Source organism: Uranotaenia lowii, unplaced genomic scaffold (assembly GCF_029784155.1).
Source record: "Uranotaenia lowii strain MFRU-FL unplaced genomic scaffold, ASM2978415v1 HiC_scaffold_677, whole genome shotgun sequence".
NCBI lineage: Eukaryota > Metazoa > Arthropoda > Insecta > Diptera > Culicidae > Uranotaenia > Uranotaenia lowii.
Window position 1 is genome coordinate 6,043 of NW_026598619.1, and position 18,958 is coordinate 25,000.

Below are 18,958 nucleotides of genomic sequence, written 5' to 3' on the forward strand. Positions count from 1 at the left end.
GAGCATCATGGGCATCACACATTTAGTCACACCGCTTCGAGAAAGATATTTTTTTCTTCAACCAACGGCACTCTGTGACGGAATATTAACTGCAAACAAAAAATGCAATTGAAATGTTTAGTCGGCCAAGCTCCAGTTGCGAATGACGACTAAGGAGAATTAAATGATTTCAATTACTAAATATTAAAGCTTGTCGTAAAATCTTTACGATGCAGTGATGAGGCATAACGCCTAGGAATAAAAAATGTTTCTCAAGGCTGTTCCGTTGCATTGTCCAATGGAAAAGCATAAATAATGTATAAGCGGCTTACATTAGACGAAACTAAAGCGATGACTTATCAAGCTCAGTGATGCAATCTTGAATCTTTTGCAGCGTTAAATTCGTTTTTTCAACCACGAACCCTAATACTGTTATTACTTCATCTTCATTCCTGTTAACATACGTTCTACAGAAGAAAATCAAGTAAAAATTGTAAGAAATGTAAAGCTTTAAAATCGAACACAATTGCACCGCATAAAACTTAAAACGACACTTCTTTAAATTTAAATCAACCATTTAATGAATAAAACGACGTAATTAATTTGAAAACTAGGCTACCATTTTTTGCAGTCACATCTCATCGTTTTCGGTTTTCTCATGTCTAGAGAAATTAACAAAGTAGCATTGCAGTAAAAAATCTGACAATCAAGAATTCAATGAAATTTTCTTGGCGTCTAAAGTTTTACCATGAACAACCATCGTTCAAAGACCTCAGCTAGTTCCGAGTCACTGTCTTCGTTGATCAGTGAAGAAGATCCACTTTATAGACAACACTTCGACTTCAATCAGCGCAAAGAATGGATAGATACTATTTTGCTGGAATTGGAAAACAATCTGAAACTGTTTTTCCAGGTTCAAATAGGTATTGCCAAGGTTGATCAAATTGAAAAACGCAACCAGTTGAAGGAAGAAATTTCCCAAACACTAGATGATGAGGTAGATGTTTTGCTAAACAAACTTGAGCAAATACGAACTGCACTGAAACCGAAAACATTGAAGGTAAATGTACCCATGTTAAGCGTACTCTGCATTTTACTTTATTGCATTGTCTTGATGTTTTAGTTATACGGAAAATACTCGAACATATTAAGTGCACTGCAACAGGTGCAGCAAGTTCTTCCTATCAAGAAAGAAGTTCTTTTGCCTTACACCCGCCATCGTACAGAAGATGAAAAACTGCAATGGATTACCGGTATATTAGCTTATAAAGCGAAGATTCAAAATCTCAAACGTAAGATTAAAATTATGCAAGCGGCAATTGACGAGACTAAGCTAGAACTGTTTGTTCTAACCGAACGAAGCCCTCGAGAAATTCAGGACCTCATCGATCAATCGGAACTGGAATTGGTGGCTCTGAAGCGATCTGGAGATCTAGCTTTACAAAACTATCAAAACGAGATATCGAAGCAAATTTTGAGCCTGGATCAACACCCGGAGTACCGCGATCTCGTGGCAGAGCACGAACAAAAACGCCGAAAGATCACAAAGCTGACCGTTCAGTTGGGACTGTGGATCAAACAGTACGATAAGTTTGTCGGGGAACCGATGAAGGAGTTGAAAGTGCTGCAAGAGGATGTCGATCAGTTCCCAGAGTGGAAAGAGGCCATCTACGATCCGCAGGATGAGCGTTACACTAAACTCAAGCTGTCCGTCGAACAGTTCGAGGACGAAATAGCAGAGGAAAAGGCAGAACAGTTTGCGAAACACCATGCTGCCAGGGTTATCCAGCGTGCTTGGCGAAAATTGATGGCGAAAAAGAAAGCCAAAAGGAAAGGGAAAAAAGGAAAGGGGAAAGGAAAAAGGAAATGAAAATAATTTCAAACTAGGACTCTCGATATATTCTAATATCTCAATTAGTCATTCTCAAGCAAATTCAATCGAAAGTAATTTAAAATTTCAATACAGAGATGTCAATTGACGGCTATACGACGAAGCTAAGGAGAACCCTGATGGAAATAAATTGAATGTTTGATATGAAGCAACTGGATAATTTTGAATGAATTTTCAATTGTTTTCCGCAATCTTTGCCTTTTAACAAGTTGACTAACAATCCATCGTAATAAAAATCGGTTTGTGAAAAACTTCGCTAGCCGCAAACACATTTCTCGGGTCGCATGCTGGTTACTCATTTCTGACGGCATTTATGGTAAAATTTTAGTGCAGAAAACGCTAGCTTTTTCAACAAACCTTTGTGAAAAACCCGATCTTTGTTCACAATAGACTTAAGCTTGAAATTATGAATCATGGATTCAACTTTTATTCGAAGCAAATGTAAAGAAGAATCGGAAATGTAACAAAAGGTTCATCCATAAGACATAATCCAACACAAAAAAAGTCAAAACGAAATGAAACATATTGCTGACCTTCCTAGAATGTCAACCTTTCTCGGCACCAGAATTGAATTTAAATCGCCTCCAACTCATCCCCAGGTACTGGATCCTCAGTTCCCAGTAATCGATGTAGGTATATGATTGATCAACTAACCTGGAACTTCTTGATGCTATCCAGCTGATCGGGTGTCGGTTCCACGACCTGGCCAATGTGCTGCTGCTGCTGTTGCAGGGGGTGTTGCTGTTGAGGTGTACCCGGTACAACCTTCCGATCTGGCACTTGTGGCGCTGGCACCGGAGCGCGGTTCGTAAGCCGACCATCCTTCTCTATCCGCAGGTGATCGCGTGGAGGTGGGATCGGTTTCACTGAACCATTCAGCTGTTGATGTGTGCATGTGCGTGAATGAGATCACAGGTAGAAAAGAGAAAAAGAATATGCATATACCGATATTTAGTGATGAAACAAAAACTTTTATTCACAGGTAATACCGAATGTTTCATTCAGTTGAAGTGCTGTTTTTTTTTTGTTATAGCCTACGGATATGTATAATAGAGGGGGCACTAAAGGGATTATCCAGCTAGCAAGTCTAAACTACGTCAAGGGAGTTCTATTGTACTGTGGTGCGCTACAATTTGGGGGAAAGAAAGACTTGAATGGGATGGGTATTGAAAAGATTATCCCGGTCGATGTATGTAGAGAGAAGTGCTAAAGTTGAAGTGAAGAATCTACTTGGTTTCACACATCCTCCTCTTAGGAAGGCAGACAGCATCTCTGGAAAGATTTTGACGGGTTTAAATATTGATGAAGTCGACTCCGTAAACATCACACCTAACGATTACCTACTCTTTAACTTTCGACTAACTTTTCTGGAAGTTGTCTGTTCAATACGTGTTAATGATCATTTGAAGATAAAATACAGGAATTAGACAAATGTTGAGATACAGAGTTGTTCTTTTTTGAATTCAAGTCCTTATTGAGTTTATTTAATGGCCTTGATCATTATGTATTGCCAATGACGAAAATAGACATTCTTTAACGCAATTGTGAATTCTGATAGTGGTATGGTAAATGAAAGGATGAAATGCAACGAATAGAAACCGTATACCGTCAACTGGGGCAACATGCAACAATTTTCAACTTCAATAGCTTCTAAAAAACTTATGTTCACAGTTAATCGTATCCTTTATGCATCAAAAGTTTTAAGGATGCTGGGACATCAAATTGGCGTTGTTAAAAAAATTATTGGTTTCTTCAGTTATTTTTAATTTTCTAAAAACATGCGATTTTCACCCTTCTTAGAAAATGGGGTAACTTGCAACAAACTTTGTTTTTAATGAAAAATCTTATGAACACGTACGAAAATTCATAATTTTTAATATATTTGATATGTCTTAAAGACCATTACGCGTGACAACACCAATTGCAGTAGTTTTTGGGTCTGTAAAAACAAATTTTCACATTTTTTTCTTAAATTAAAGATGCTGCATACATTTAGGGGTTAAATAAAACTACGAAAAATTCTAAAAGCTGAAATCATAAAAATAAATGTTTGGATGAATGAAATTTAAATGTTTACAAACGTGTGATTCAAAACATTCATATTCTAACACTTGGAAACGAGATTTACAAGATATTTCTTTGATTTGCATTTTGTTGCATTTAACCCCAGACACCTAACTGAATATTAAAAATATTAATTTAGAAAAATTGGGTGATTGTTCGAAAAATATTTTTACACCAAGAATGTTGGTATAATATGAGGAAACCTGTAAAAAGTTTGTAGGTAATTTTATCAAGCCGATCCGTCATACTGGGTAAAGTTTTTTTCAGCATCAAAAAATGTTAAAATTTGTACATTTATTGCTCGATTTTTTAAATTTTACATAAAAATAAAAAACTTAAGACAACTAGCTTAAGATGCGAGAAATTATGTCATAATCATTTTGTTATCATTAAAAGATAGCTTTATTACAATACATTAAATTAAAAATTGATTCAATGTAGTGTTATATAAATGTTGCATCGAACCCCGCTTTTGCATGATGCCCCGTTTGACGGTATGTAGTGAGTGAATGAAAAACATAAATTTTCGAAGTCTAACATAGTAACTAAATAAAATAAAGTAACTAGCTATTGGCCAGATGCAGTAAAAATTATTTACCCCCATTTTGAAAATCTCATTTTAAGCAAAAACTTCGTTGTTAAAATATTGAATTCTATGGTTTTTTCCAATAATTCAGAAATAAAATTAAACGTGATAGAGTGCACAGTATTATAAATCACGAGAAATACGAATCATTGTCAACTGTGAATAGGATCTGTATCTTTTTTCACTGATGGCTCAAAAAAGAATAAAGATGCTGGTGCCGGAATTTATTGCTCAGAGGTAAACATCTCGATTCCAATGAGATGTTGGCCAACAGTCTTTGAAACAGAGGTCCATGCGATTTACTCTTGCGTGGAATTTGAGGATGTATAGACATTAGAGTGTCCCAAAATTGCATAACTTCTGGGAATCTGGGGGCTCACCCTCCAAATGGTAGATTATGATGTGTAGAACAAACTTTTGTATTGGCCCGACTAAAAAAAATCATGTTTAGAGGTTCCGCCAGCGCGATCTTTGAAAAAAGTCCACTTTCAAAAGATTTTATTTTAAATAAATTCTGGGTCCAAAAATTTTCTTAAAATTTATATATTTTATATTTTTTTCAATTTTGTTCGAGTTAAATACTACACGTAAAAGATGAAAAATGAAAAAAAAAAATTGTATCTAAATGTAAAACACGCAAGCTATTTCCAAGAAAAAAAACTTTCAAAAATTTTGTATTCAACTGACCAAAATGTTCATCAAGCGTAAAATATTTTTGTTACCAATGCCATCAAAAGATGCGGATTTGTGTGCACTTAAACTTTGCTGAACTGAACATGTTGTTTGTATCATCGTGTGACGAGCTATTCACGGTTTAATCCTTAATAAAAATCACAATTTAGGATATTAGGATAGGATTTTTATTTAATTTATCAAATTTGTATTAATAAAAACCTACTTTAAAATCAAACTATTTGCAAAAAAAGACTTGAATGATTTAAGGGAGTCATCAGAAAACCATATGTCAAATTTGAGCGGAATCGGACAACAGGAAGGGGTTGCACTAAATCTCAAGTGTGAAAGGGATTCTCTGACATAGTGTTCTAAAGAAGCATAAAAAACTGGTTTTTCATCATACATTTTTTCTTCACCAATCGATTGCTTTATTATGTAGATTTTATTAAAATTTCATTTAAGACTAACATTTCATCTGAAGACTCCATTGGACTTAAAACAAAAAAGTTATGGCTGTTCAAAAATATTTTACGCTTAGTACACATTTAGGTCAGTTGAATACAAAATTTTTGGACCAAAAAAATTTTTTTTCTTGGAAATAGCTTGCTTGTTTTACATTTTGATACAAATTTTTTCCATTTTTCATCTTTTACGTGTAGTATTTATCTCAAACAAAATTAGAAAAATATAAAATATATAAATTTTTTGAAAATTTTGGACCCAGAATTTATTTAAAATCAAATGTTTTGAAAGTGGACTTTTTTTCAAAGATCGCGCTTGCGGAACCTCTAAACATGATTTTTCTAGTCGACCCCATACAAAAGTTTGTTCTGCACATCATAATCTAACATTTGGAGGGTGAGCCCCCAGAGTTATGCAATTTTGGGACACCCTAATAGACATGATAATACATATATGTATATTCTCTGACAGTCAAGCAGCGTTACAGGCTCTAAAATCTCCAATGTGCAGCTCAAAACTAGTTTGGGATTGTATTAATGATTTAAATCAATAATCAACACAAAACCAGGGGAACCATTATTGGGTTCCAGGTCACCGCTGCATAGAAGGAAATGAAAGTTCGGATATACTGGCTAGGAGAGGATCTGAAGGGCCAATAATGACTTGGCCCGAAACTTTCTTTGGAGTATCAACTTGTGCATTTAACAGTGAATTAAAAACTTGAGAATATTTAAAAATAAAATTTAAATGGTTTGTGGCTATTGGTGCTAGGCAATCAAAAAGATTCTCAAAGCTGGACCCAAAGAAAACTCGCGATCTTTTGAGCCTGTCGACATGTGATCTAAAACAGTTACAACTGGGCATTGTCCATGTAATTAAAAAAAAATGGCAAACTCAGTAATGAGATGTGCCGGTTCTGTAAAATTGAAGTAGTAGAGCACTTAAAATGTTACTGTGGATATGTTATGCACATGGACTAAAAGTTCTTGATAAGCGAATTCTAACACCCGATGATATTTGAAAGATGAAGGCTAGCAAGGTGGTGGAATTCATAAGAAATACCATCCCAAACTGGAATAAAATTTTCGATTTCGACTACAACTGACATCTCAGTCAATAATGAAGTACGAACGTGATCAGACAAATATTGAATTGGGTTATTCCACAGTAGATCAAATAAATTGCAAATAAATAAAAAAAATAGCTCATACAAAAAAAACTGTGAATAAGAAAAAAAATCGTATACCACAAACTTTCACATCAAAACGAAAAAAAAGGTGCCTCTTAAGCAAAATTTGAATAATTTTATCTTTATTTTATGGGATAACAAGTCTACTTTGCAGATCAATAATGATTATTCTCATTAATATACTCATAAATAGATTATATTGGATTAAGGATATCGAGCCCAAATAAATAATTATGTCACACCAATTTCAGTGCAGTAGTGCTTAGATTGGGGTTTTTCCACAAACATTTAAAACATTTCATACATTTTTTTTAAGTTTAAGAAAAGAGTAGTTTCGAATGTTTTATCTATATCCAAAGAAAAATTCGTCCGAGCATATTTTGAAAGCATACACAAGGCAACGAAATTCATATTTTTCCGAGGTGCAAAGATTTTTTCAAAATTCAATGATCAACTTTTAAAGATCAAGAGTGGACTTGTGATATAGCTCTCTTGGCAAGTCAGTTGCCTTCTGAGTCGATGTCCGCGAGTTCGAGTACAAACATAAAGATCGAACACAGTTGTACCGGATAATTTGTCAATAACTGTCCGCCTACTGCAACGTTGATATAAAGTCACAAATGCCATGAAGATGGTAAAACGACTATAATAAAATAACGAAGACCTCGAGTAGTTATGAATTCTGAGAAAAATGTTATAGAAATTTGTGAATTCTGCAATATACGAGAATTTTGATGAAATGTTAAAGAAGAAATCTATGAATTTTAAAAGCTCACGCGCCATATCACCAAAACCAGAGGCGATGGACAAAATCTGACGAATGATTTTACTTCAGATTGTCCAAATCTTCCAAAACCAGTTATTAACAAACTGCGGACCAACTACGAGATATCTCGTTGTTTCGCTTATCACAAGTGCGCTTCACTGAGAAGCATAACTCAAATGTGTGTTTATTCTACATAATTGTAGACAACACTTTCGATAGCTCAAAGATACTAAATTTGACTATTTTGTTCCAGTCGATTCTTAGAGAGAAAATGCCAAATTTTGGTGTTTTCGAGCTTAGATTTCTTTGCAGGAGAACAATCCTCAATTTAAAAATTAAACTACTTATTTGTATTGTAGTTTCGTAAGTAAATTAAGGGTTTCTCAAAATTTTTCAAATCACAAAATGACACAAATAGAGCACCTAATCAAGAGCATTATTAAAAATGATTTCCAGACAGGATAAACTGTCACTAAGAACTGTATTCGAAAAAAATGCAACACTATGTTTTTTGAATAACTTTTGAATGCATGGATGGAAATTGATGAAATGTAATGTGTACGTGTACAAAATGACAATCTGTCAAGTGGTTTTTGAGATAGTATCCAATATTGAAATTCATTGTAAAAATTTTTAGGGCAGGATCGAGAAAAATCCAGAAAAGGCTCAGTGGGAGACTCAGAAACAGCTGGAAATCAACTATTCGACCAAAGTTCACATGGTAAACCGTTTAAAAAGTCCTAGAGGACCCAATAGTGAGCAAAAATTCGGATAAATCAGCCCCGTTTTTTCAGTTTTACTTGTGTGCAGATACTGATAGAAATTAATTCATATCCAAATTATCATAAAGATAACTTGACCAGCTCAAACCTGTGTAGGGGAATAAGGTGGGACCATCATTATCATCATAAAAGTGTAGATTATTGATTCCAAGAAGTGAGAGGAATGTGAGAGGTTTTTTTCAAGCTCAATCCGAAAATATGAGTAGAGGAAGTGATTCAAAAGTCAAATTTTTCTGACTGATTCGTCTAGCTGACTTATATTGTAAATGCAGTTGAAATCCGAAGTTTTCGCGCTGGTGATTGGCAACCTTGCCAACCAGCGACGATTAACAATTCTTCAAACACCTCGGCGATTGTCAACCCGTTCTTTTGTTTGGTTCCGACACTCGGAAGATGTTTGAAAGATGTCTGGTCAACATGAAATGTCGTCAGTGAAGTCGCCATCGCTGATGTTGACGAAAACTCCGGTTTGGGGATTCAGCGACAATAAATGGCCTCACTTTATTTCAAGGTAGAAAAGCTGCTCACCGACAAAATAAACAAAATACGGTGTTCAAATCGTGTGCAACATATTTAGACTGCTTGTGGGGAGATATTTTGAAAAAAAAAATCGTAATGGACAGCAAAACAAGCTCTTCAGCGGTCATCTGACAAGTTTTCCTCTTGTGGGACGAAGCACGCTTGGCCTACTATTGTATGGTGGTAGCTACAATTCTATCTGTATCTACCACTGGCAAGGTAGTAGACCCGCGAGGAACAAAAAGATAAAATGTGATGAAAAGTTTTTCAAATTAAAACTACCCTTCCGCTCATTTTCACTCACTCATTTCCGCTCATTTTCACCCACTCACGGCAGCAAACACCGCTCATTTTCAACATCTTTCACCTTATTCTAATCTTCTATCCGTCTATGATCTTTCAATTCTTAAAATATTCTTTCTCAAAGAGTATAAAATTTCACCTATATAGCCGATAAAATAATTTCACATTGTTCAAAATTATTTTTATGAAACTTGTTAAAAAAATTTCGTATTGGATGCATAAATAAGTAAAAAAAAACCGTGCCCGGGCCGAACTTTTCTCAAATTTTGTTTTAAGTATCCGGGCAAACTCGGGTACACACCAGCAAGCTTACCTCATCAAGTTTTAAAAGTGCTCGAGGACATGAAAGATTTTTAATTTTTTGGGGTCTTTCAACCCTTACAAAGTCGATACCTAATCAAGTTTATGATTGACATCACAGATTGTATAAAATGGAAACGAAATATTTTTTGTGTATTTTAAGTGTAATGAGACTAAATTATTTAAATAAAAAATTTCAATCGTAAGCAATTCTGAGTGATGAATGTGACGGAGTTCAATGAAAACAGAATTTTACCCATTTCTGCGTTGCGTCACATAGCTTTTCCATCAATTTATAAATAACTTTTAGGTTTTACAACTTTTATGGACAAATTATACATACCCTAACTCTAAACAAGTTTGTCCATCATCAGCGTCACAACAGGGCAGTTTCAAGGTTTTCAGAATATTGAACAGTATTCAACATTTCTGCTATACGATGCAAAAAAATAATAAGAGGCGTTCAAAAAAGAATCATATCGTGTGAAGTAGTGAACTCGCTTCCAATTTTGACCAGCTTATAGTTCTGTCTGGGTTGATATTTTTTTCATGAAATTTTCACAAAATCTAGTTCAACTATCTTACTAACACTCCATAAAATTTGAAGACTGTACTATGCCAGGGAAAAAGATATAGCTATTCTCGTGAAAGATAGCTCCCAGCATTCGCAGCATTTTTGACAATTTTCATTAAAAATACTTGAAGTTTAGCTAAAATATGCAAAAATGATTGATCTAGTGCTTGGCAGAGTTTCATCAAAATTTATAAGCGTGATAAAAAATGGGACCGGTTTGAAAATGAGGTTCATTATCGCCCATCAGGAGGCGATTTCATTATTTTTTAGACAGATGTTTGTATGGAAAATATTGCAATTAATGTTTTTAAGATTTTTCTTCTACAAATCCAAAAATTTACACCAAACATGTTGGTAACTGATTAAAACTTCATTCCTGATTTGTTTAGAAAAGTTATTGAGAAATAACATTTTTTTATACGAAACCAATGGTGCTGTTAATAGGCCTTTGCACAAAGTTGATGGCCTCGGTTAATCGCGGAGTAGCAACCATTGGCGAAGTAGAACTTGTTCTGCCTAGCCACGCCAGCGATCATGGAATTGGAAATGCATAAGTTGAGCAAAGTATAATCAAATATGTTATCTGAAGTTTAAAAATGATCATATCTAAGCATATCATATATCATCAAATCTGAATACTTTTTTTTTCGTTGTATAAACATATATACACAGCATTTCCAGTTCGATAATTTAAGGTGGATATGAGTAGTCAACCAAGCTAAGCTAAACCAATGGTGCTGTTATGGGTCATTCCTATATTTCAAGAGAAAATTTATCAAAAAAATCATGATTTTGCTGCTGTTTGAAGCATTCAGATGGCAAAATATGTAATAACAATTAAACAAATTTCAAAAAAAAACATCTTTCCCGGCCAAAACAATTTAACGTAGTTCAATGGTTGTCTGAGCCTGTACGTACAAGTTCCCAAATGCGATCGAAAATTCATGATCGCTTAATTTGATTCAATTTTACCTTGAGTCCTATCCTCGTCGTAACTGACATTATAAACCTTAAGGCACTGACATATTCTACATGGTTGCCATAAGGCACTGCGAAATTTCTGGAAGTTGCATATCATGAACTGGGAGCTTAAAAAAAACATTTTTAATATTCCACGTGAGTAGCGAAAAAGATTCCCTAGTTTTTTTTATAGGGTCCATTAATATTCCAATAGAGTAGACCTACTGTCATCTATTGTTCTTGAACGAAAATTCAAAGTAAATAATGGAAAAAATATATCTAAGAATCTATAAGTCTAACTAAAGAGACGACTAGTAACGAACAAGTGAAACGTGAATAGAATGAAAATGCAAAACCATATTAACGACTGAAATAGTGTGAAGTGTGTGAAAAATGACAATAACGGAGTAAATGTATGCGTGTGAATACAACTAAGGAAACGAAAGAAGATGAAGACAAACTAAGGGAAATAATAATATTAAAAACAACAATAATAATAATAATGATGCATGAATGATGAAAAAAAAATACCTCGTTGCGCGTTGGTGCTTGCGGTTGCGGTTTTGGCTTATCAATGGATTCGTCAGATGAAGATGATTCTTTCTTTTTGACAACCTCTTTAATGATCAATGCTTTAGGTGGTGGATAGCGGGGTGGTGCCTTAATTACTTCAACAAAGCTATCCGGAACGTCTACGGGGAGCTCACGATGCGGACCGATCTCATACTCGGGTGGCCCAAGGTCGCCCGAAGAGGAGCTCCTTGTGCTGAGTGAACCTCTTGAGGCTTTCAGATAGTTGATCGAGTCGAACCCGATCGACTCACAGACCGATCCCAGCGAAGACGACCCCTTGCTCGAGTTCTTTTTGTAAAACTCATTGCTACTGTCGAGCGAGGACGAATTTTTATCGCTGAACCCGTCAAGAGGTTCCAACTCCAAGGAGACACCTCCGTTTACATGTTTCGGTACTTGTGGCATGGCATTGGTGGTGACATGATTTACCTGTGTTGTGCTGCGTGGTGGTGGATATCGTGGCGGTGTTTTGTTGCGAGCTATGAATGATTCAGGTACGTCTACTGCCATCTCCCGATGTGGTCCTAAAATGGATGATAAATCGGTTCTATAATCTATAGATGGCTTTAGGGGGGTTAGGGGAAAATTCCAACTAATTTCAACACACTCACCATTATCCTGATTGGCCGAAATCATATTGTACATTTCAAAGTCCTCCTGATAGTCATCAATGGGCAAGCTGGGCTTCAGGGTATCATCACCGCCTAGGACGACGATGCTGGAGCCGGAACGGCGACGGGTCCTGTAGGGCAGGCGAGAAAGAGAGCAAAAACGGGAGAGATCGTTAGAGGGCGGTGTTAATTGTCTGCATTCCTGAAACCAACTGCAAATGCAAAACAAACGCGACGGGCATGATTTACATTTTTCATCAAAAGCGTTGCTGTGTGTATCGTAATAATGGAAACAGATTGAGGCGAGGGCATCATCACAAGTCGTGCCAGTGAGTAGGTACTAAAGTACAAATTGTGATTGTGTCGGCAGACGTATAGAACATGTCCCTAAATATGTGTAGCTAATGTGTGTGACGATACACAGCACAGCTTTAACGTCTGTCATGTACAGACTAACTAGGTACATGATAGATACTGGTTACTGGAAAGGGGGTGTATTTTTGCCCATGACGAACGATTAGTAGGTTAGGTTAGTACACAGGTCATCCGGCAGCATCATGTGCCGTGCGTTTTACTGCTTGATAAATTTTAGGGAAGCCGTGCCGGCCTAATAGATAGCAGAGATGGTATCGGTTCGGGTCACAATTACGATTCCATCGTTGTGTACACTACGAGGCATTACAGAAATGTTTGCACGGTACATAAATAATTCTAATCGAGCGCGTGGCAGATTATGCTGCCATCATCACATTCCGCTAGCTAGCTATAGCTACTTTCTGTGGAAGGTACAGAGCGAGTAATTTAATAGCTGACACTAGCACATAATTTTTTCGTCCAGAACGTGTAAATCATAGCGCTGAGTTGCTGGTAGGTACGACTACTTGTCGTCGCCAAGAAGCCTAAAATAAACTCGGACAGATTTGAATTTTTCAGCTTATACTACTCCAGCTTCTGAATGGAAAAAAAAATCTGGAACAATTTCCAAAAATTTAAGTACCTTTAAACTTTTTACGAAAAAAAATTCCACACAAATAATTTTCAAAATACAATAAAATCATTGTCGAAGTCCACCCAATAGTTATGTTGAGAATTTTGTTTTATTGATTGGATACTATAGGCTGCGTCCGTTTAATTATACTTCCAATGAAGTATAAACCAACCCTGCTGTTACTTTGACACTTCAAGCACTGACTAAATAAGTCAGAGCTTCAAGCTTGTGCAGTATCGTACATTGTGATTCACTCGAATTTTTTCAAGTTTTAACTAAAAACACATTCAAGAGGCTTTGAAATAATATCACAACTGGAATATTTAGATGATGGCAAAATAATATTAAGTAGGGGAAAGTCGGGTTAGACGGACACAGCGGGTAAAACGGACACTTCCAATATTTCGAGAATTTCAATGTTTGGCACTAATCTAATGATGGGAATATGTTCGCCTGAGTGTATCAACACTTTCGAGACCCTTTGCTTATTTATAGCAAACAAGGTCCAATAATAGTAAACAAAACAAACAAAATGAGAATCCATTATTTGATGTAATTTTCTCTCCTCATAAAATAGTTCATAACTTGCAAAATTTTCGAAAATATCAACAGTTTTCAAAGGAAGAGTGTTTATTAGGCTTCTTTTTAACCATATGGAGGAAAATCAGCGAGATTGGGTCAAAAAGCTTGAACATCAATCGTTAAAAAAAAAAGTTGCTAAGGCGGGTAAGACGGACACCTCAAGGTCGGGTAAAACGGACACATAAGTTTCTCCAGGTATTCTAAATTTTTCATCGGTTTGATCCTCCATATGCCTTTAGAAGACCTTGGCAAGAGCAATTGACGGTCGAAAAGCACTCAACATCTCAAACAGGCCATAAAAACTGTAAAAACAGGATCTCCGGTGAAGAAAGCGCCTATAAAATACGGAATTCCGAAACCACTCTGTTTCGCTTCTGGACTCGGACCAGTTGGTTTAAAAACGTTTTCTTATACTAAACTCACAAAAAATTCTACATTTACCGCAATTTTTGTGGTAAAATGTACCTTTTCTGAATAGTGTCCGTTTTACCCGACCATTTTTGAAAAGTGTAATTTGCAAGCATTTTTTTTTGATGGCTATAAACACAGTCTTGATGAAGGAAATTTACTAATTCCAGTCGTTAATGCGATAGCAAACAACCTAAACGCCCATCTGCATGAAAACTGCGATGAAAATAGCAATATCTGGTTTTCTATTGCGATTCTACCTTAGGGTGTCCGTCTTACCCGACATTCCCCTAACAATGTTTTCACAACTTTGTTGTGCAGTTCCTGACCGCTAAGAATAAATTCAAACGTTAAATACAAGAAAATTATTTTCAATAGTGAAAAAAAAACCTTCAATTTATATCGTTAAAATTTCTTCAAATTTAAGTGTGGGTTACAAAAACATCTGGACTAAATCTGGATTTTTTAAAAGACAGGAATGTAAGTGCGGAACTTCGCACCGATTCAATTTTAACATGATTGAAATTTAGAGAAATCTTTGTTATTACATACTATACAGTAGACTGAGTCGATTTGGGTTCATTTTTGAATATCTCAAACCCTGGGGTCTTCAAAGCTTCCTTTTGGTCCAAAACTCATCCATGATTTTTTGCAGAATTTTTAAGTAACGTTTACATGAGTAAATTTGAACTTTTAGGTTTGTATGGGAAAATTGAATATTTTGTACTGAAAAATCAACATCATTTTTGTATCTTCTGTGGAACCGAGCCTGCTAATGGTTTTTGTGCCAATTTATAAATTTCTTACAGGAAATTTTCTGCTGAACAACTTTGTCGAATATCATAACTTAGTATCTTTTTAGACAAAAAAGTTATTAGCTCTTTAACAGGTGTATGTCTTTTGGCATTGATAAACTTGAAATTCTATTGACACCGCTGCTGGGTGCCTAGCGAAGTATTGCAAGACTTCTTTTCATGCCATACTTCGTGGAGCACAAGCAGGGGTGTCAATGGAATTCATGGTTTATCAATCCAAAAAGACATACACCTGTTAAATAGCTAATAACTTTTTTGTCTAAAAAGATACGAAGTTATGATATTCAACAAAGTTGTTCAGCGGAAAATTTTCTGTAAGAAATTTATAAATTGGCACAAAAACCATTAGCAGGCTCGGTTCCACAGAAGAAACAAAAATGATGTTGATTTTTCAGTACAAAATATTCAATTTTCCCATACAAACCTAAAAGTTCAAATTTACTCATGTAAACGTTACTTAAAAATTCTGCAAAAAATCATGGATGAGTTTTGGACCAAAACGCAGCTTTTTAGACCCCAGGGTTTGAGAAATTCAAAAATGACCCCAAATCGACTCAGTCTACTATACAGTGTTTAAAATGAACAAGTTTTTCAATCAACCAGCTATTGGCGCTGTTCCGACTACTCTCGAGAACACTTTTCAAAACTTATAGGGGGTGCATGAGCCAAATTTGTCAGAAGTATAATAAAAAAAAGGTCCGGAAACAGTTTGTAAGGGAAATGAAATGATGTTTTTTTAGCGGCTCACCACACTACCCCACACAAAAAGGCTCAATTGAGCCCCTGATAATGGACGCTACTGTTCTCAGCAGGCTTGGCAGCAAAATGATAATAAAAGTATGCTGAAAAGTGAAAACACCAATATTTATTACGTTATGCGAGGAAATGTACATGTGATTCAACTTAATTTACTACAACATGAATCTCAATGGAAAATAATTTCCTTTGAAGAGGTTCATTATTCGATATTTACAATTACACTATTTATTTTTTGCTAGTTTTATCAAGTTATGTTCACTAATTGAATAAGATCAAATACAAAGTTGAAATTTTTTTTTGTAAGTATAATGATATTCGATATTAACGCTACAAATGCACAAACCAAACGGGAAACAAAGCAAAGACTGGTTGATGATCGACTTTTTTGATGGTTTCATTTCTTCTTTCAAAAACTGTACATCACTTTGGTTTTGAACATGGAACGATTGGTTATATTTGTAATTTCAACTGAGGTGTTATATTGAGTTAATCCAATACACAAAATACATTTTCGCCCTAATGATGTTGTAAATCGGCTTCGCTGCAAGAAATCTGACTGACGAGTGTTATTCGTTCGCAACCCGATAGTAAAATGGAGGTTTTGAATACTTTAAATTGAGTGTAGATTATCATAGAGCAGAGACTTATATAACAGTTTGCAAATCATAGAGTTCAGCTATTGGAAGAACGTTTCGTTTTCTAAAAGAGTTTAGGTGAAGGGTAGGAGTAGGGAATAACCAAGAGAGCTTTAAGATGTTTTACAAGCATCTATTCTGGAGCGTTCGAAGCTTCCGGAGGCAAGGAGGCTCTTTCTCATATTATAATAATGTAGTTTAAATAAGTGAATGATAAAACATAAACAGAACATGTTGTGGAACTAAATTTCACAGGGAACACTGCGAAGAGGAGTAATTTTTTTCAAGTGTTCAATGTTACGATTCCAAGAGAGAGTTTCATATAAGTAAATTTCTTAATATATGAAACAACTAAGTCTCTCAATAGTATTTCCACCCAAAGCTGGATCATTAGTCCGAAGTAGTTTTTTTATGTGCAGAACGAAACAACATGTATTTGGTTTTTGTATAATTCAGTGAAAGTAGGTTGGAATTGAAATATTTTGAAAGCAGTTTTAGGTCATCTTCAATGTGCTGAATTATAATGGAGAAGTAGGCGATGGTTTGTTGGTATAGCAGGTGTTTTTATTTCACTCAGTCATGGTGAACATTGAATTTTTGAAGTTTAAGTAGTTTCTTATTGTAAAATGGTGATTTTTTTCTTGAATTAGTGAATAATACATAGTGATCAATGATTGCATGTTTCATTATTTGTGCTCGACCTGATTCTCCGTTGATTTCGTCCACCTCCAGCAGTTTCTGAGAATTTTCAGGAGCCTACAAATTTTAACATTCTGAAATACCGTTTATTCATTTATGAAGAGACGTGAGGTCATCTCTCGCAATTTGCGGGAGTGCAGGGGAGTTTTTTTTCTCTTGTGCAACCTAATTTAATTTAATTGACGGTAAGTATTGAATGATTTGATTATATTCGTTATAGTTCAAATCTATGACGACACATTGGAATTTTTTGGATACTGTGTCAGTCGTGGATGTGTACTTTCACAATTATTCCGCAAAATGTTTTGGAAGAGTTGATTTAAAAAGATTTTGTGGTGATACTAATTTCTTTCTCTGATCTTCCAATATTTATTTTCAAGAGCGAGTAAAGGCCCTGTAGCCAAAGTCAATGACCAAAAATGATGGTGCACAACAATTCAAAACATTTAGATTGTTAAACGTTTAGTAAAATGATTATAAAGCTAAATTTATCAATGGATTTAATTTATGCTGCAATGTTTTGGATTTTTGTGCAGAGAAATCTCATTTCCACCCACAGAAGGACGTACAGTATCAAGGAGCACTGTCAATGTGCTTCCAACATGAATTTTTCAAACATTTTAAAATCAAGGAAACGTATGGTACTGTTGTCCACGTTTCTTCCTCCCTGTGTTCCAGTTGCATGTGTGTCCATTACTGCACAGTGGGCTGGCCAAGTTGAGATGAGTAGTACACAGCAAAAAAAATGTAACGATGGACGATGTAATTTCTGGGGATTACGGATTTCTCTTGCAATAATACATCTAAATGATGTACACAACTCGAATACGTCGTGGAGTGTAATATCACAACCTTCTATGTGATATCGCATCAAGTAGTCAATGTTTTCCTTTGTTGACGTTCAAATTTGATTTCATTTCAAAAATTAAGAAACGGATTACGGACCTCAGCTGTATTTGTTTGGCTTGTAAGTACTACCAAAATTAATCAAAAATACAAGCAAACTCACAGCTTGAAAAATAATTTCATTATTTTTCATTTTTTTAGGAAATTTAGCCCATATGGATCAGCAGTACGAAACATATTCTTCATCTCCAAACAGACGGGTGCATCAAGACAATGTAAAATTAGGTCCTTTTTGCGACTCAAGTTATGTGCAGGTATTTGATGTAATATCGCATTACTTTTTTTGCTGTGTACCTAAATGTACTTTTACTACTCACCGGGATGCTGACAATATCTGGCTGTGTTTGTAACATAAGCATAATTATCTTCAATGTGCTGGATTATAATATGTGAAGTTTCTGAATAAAAATTGCTATATTATCGGCAAATAAACGTGCTGTGTCTTTATGTAGAAGGTTGCATAAATCATTGACATTAAGAGGAAAAGTAATGGCTCGATATTACTTCCTATATCAACATTTCTTAATTCGCTTCTTGTATTTCTTGATTTAAATAACCAATTCACCACATTACAGTATTGCTTTTTGAATGAGAAAATGTTTTCACAATTGAAGTTCACAAAAGCATATCATCCTCGATTAGAAACATTAATCATGATAAAAATTGTAGGGAAGCTACTGCGTGTTTGTCAATATATAAATATTGAAACTGCAAACAAGAAGTAACGTATGACGTATGGATGATCACATTATGTATTAAATTGTTTGGCTTTACGCACAAATTTGTTCTTGTTTAATAAATCACACATCATGTGGGATATTGAAAAAAAAGGGTAAACGCTTAAAATCGAACTCACTCAAAAATTCATATTTTTTTCAAAACAAAATACACAGCAAAAAATTTCTAAAAGTATACGGAATCTAAAACACATC

The 18,958-nt window shown here is 35.1% G+C and overlaps 2 protein-coding genes across 3 annotated transcripts; one reads left to right on the forward strand and one right to left on the reverse strand.

Annotated features, from left to right (window-relative positions):
- Positions 1-529: 529 nt before the first annotated feature.
- LOC129760601 (uncharacterized) lies at positions 530-3,200 on the forward strand. Of its 2 annotated transcripts, XR_008740366.1 has the most exons (3): positions 530-1,039; positions 1,103-2,785; positions 2,853-3,199. XR_008740366.1 is itself a non-coding variant. In XM_055758261.1 (2 exons), the coding sequence occupies exons 1-2, from the start codon at positions 728-730 to the stop codon at positions 1,847-1,849; spliced, it is 1,059 nt and encodes a 352-aa protein (XP_055614236.1). In that variant the 5' UTR covers positions 530-727; the 3' UTR covers positions 1,850-3,200. The 2 variants fall into 2 exon arrangements, 1 of the variants encoding a protein (XP_055614236.1); XM_055758261.1 differs by having other exon boundaries at positions 1,103-3,200.
- On the reverse strand, positions 2,501-12,574 carry LOC129760602 (uncharacterized; the record flags this gene model as incomplete). The annotated part of the gene is made up of 3 exons (XM_055758262.1): positions 2,501-2,749; positions 11,582-12,147; positions 12,235-12,574. Coding segments are annotated over 3 exons (1,140 nt in total), but the record flags the coding sequence as incomplete, so codon positions are not given.
- Between the last annotated feature and the right edge of the window lie 6,384 nt (positions 12,575-18,958).

Coding starts and splice junctions, on each gene's coding strand:
- LOC129760601 (XM_055758261.1), top strand. CDS start 728: ATGAACAACCATCGTTCAAAGACCTCAGCTAGTTCCGAGTCACTGTCT. Junction 1,040..1,102: donor TGAAACCGAAAACATTGAAG/GTAAATGTACCC, acceptor TTGATGTTTTAG/TTATACGGAAAATACTCGAA.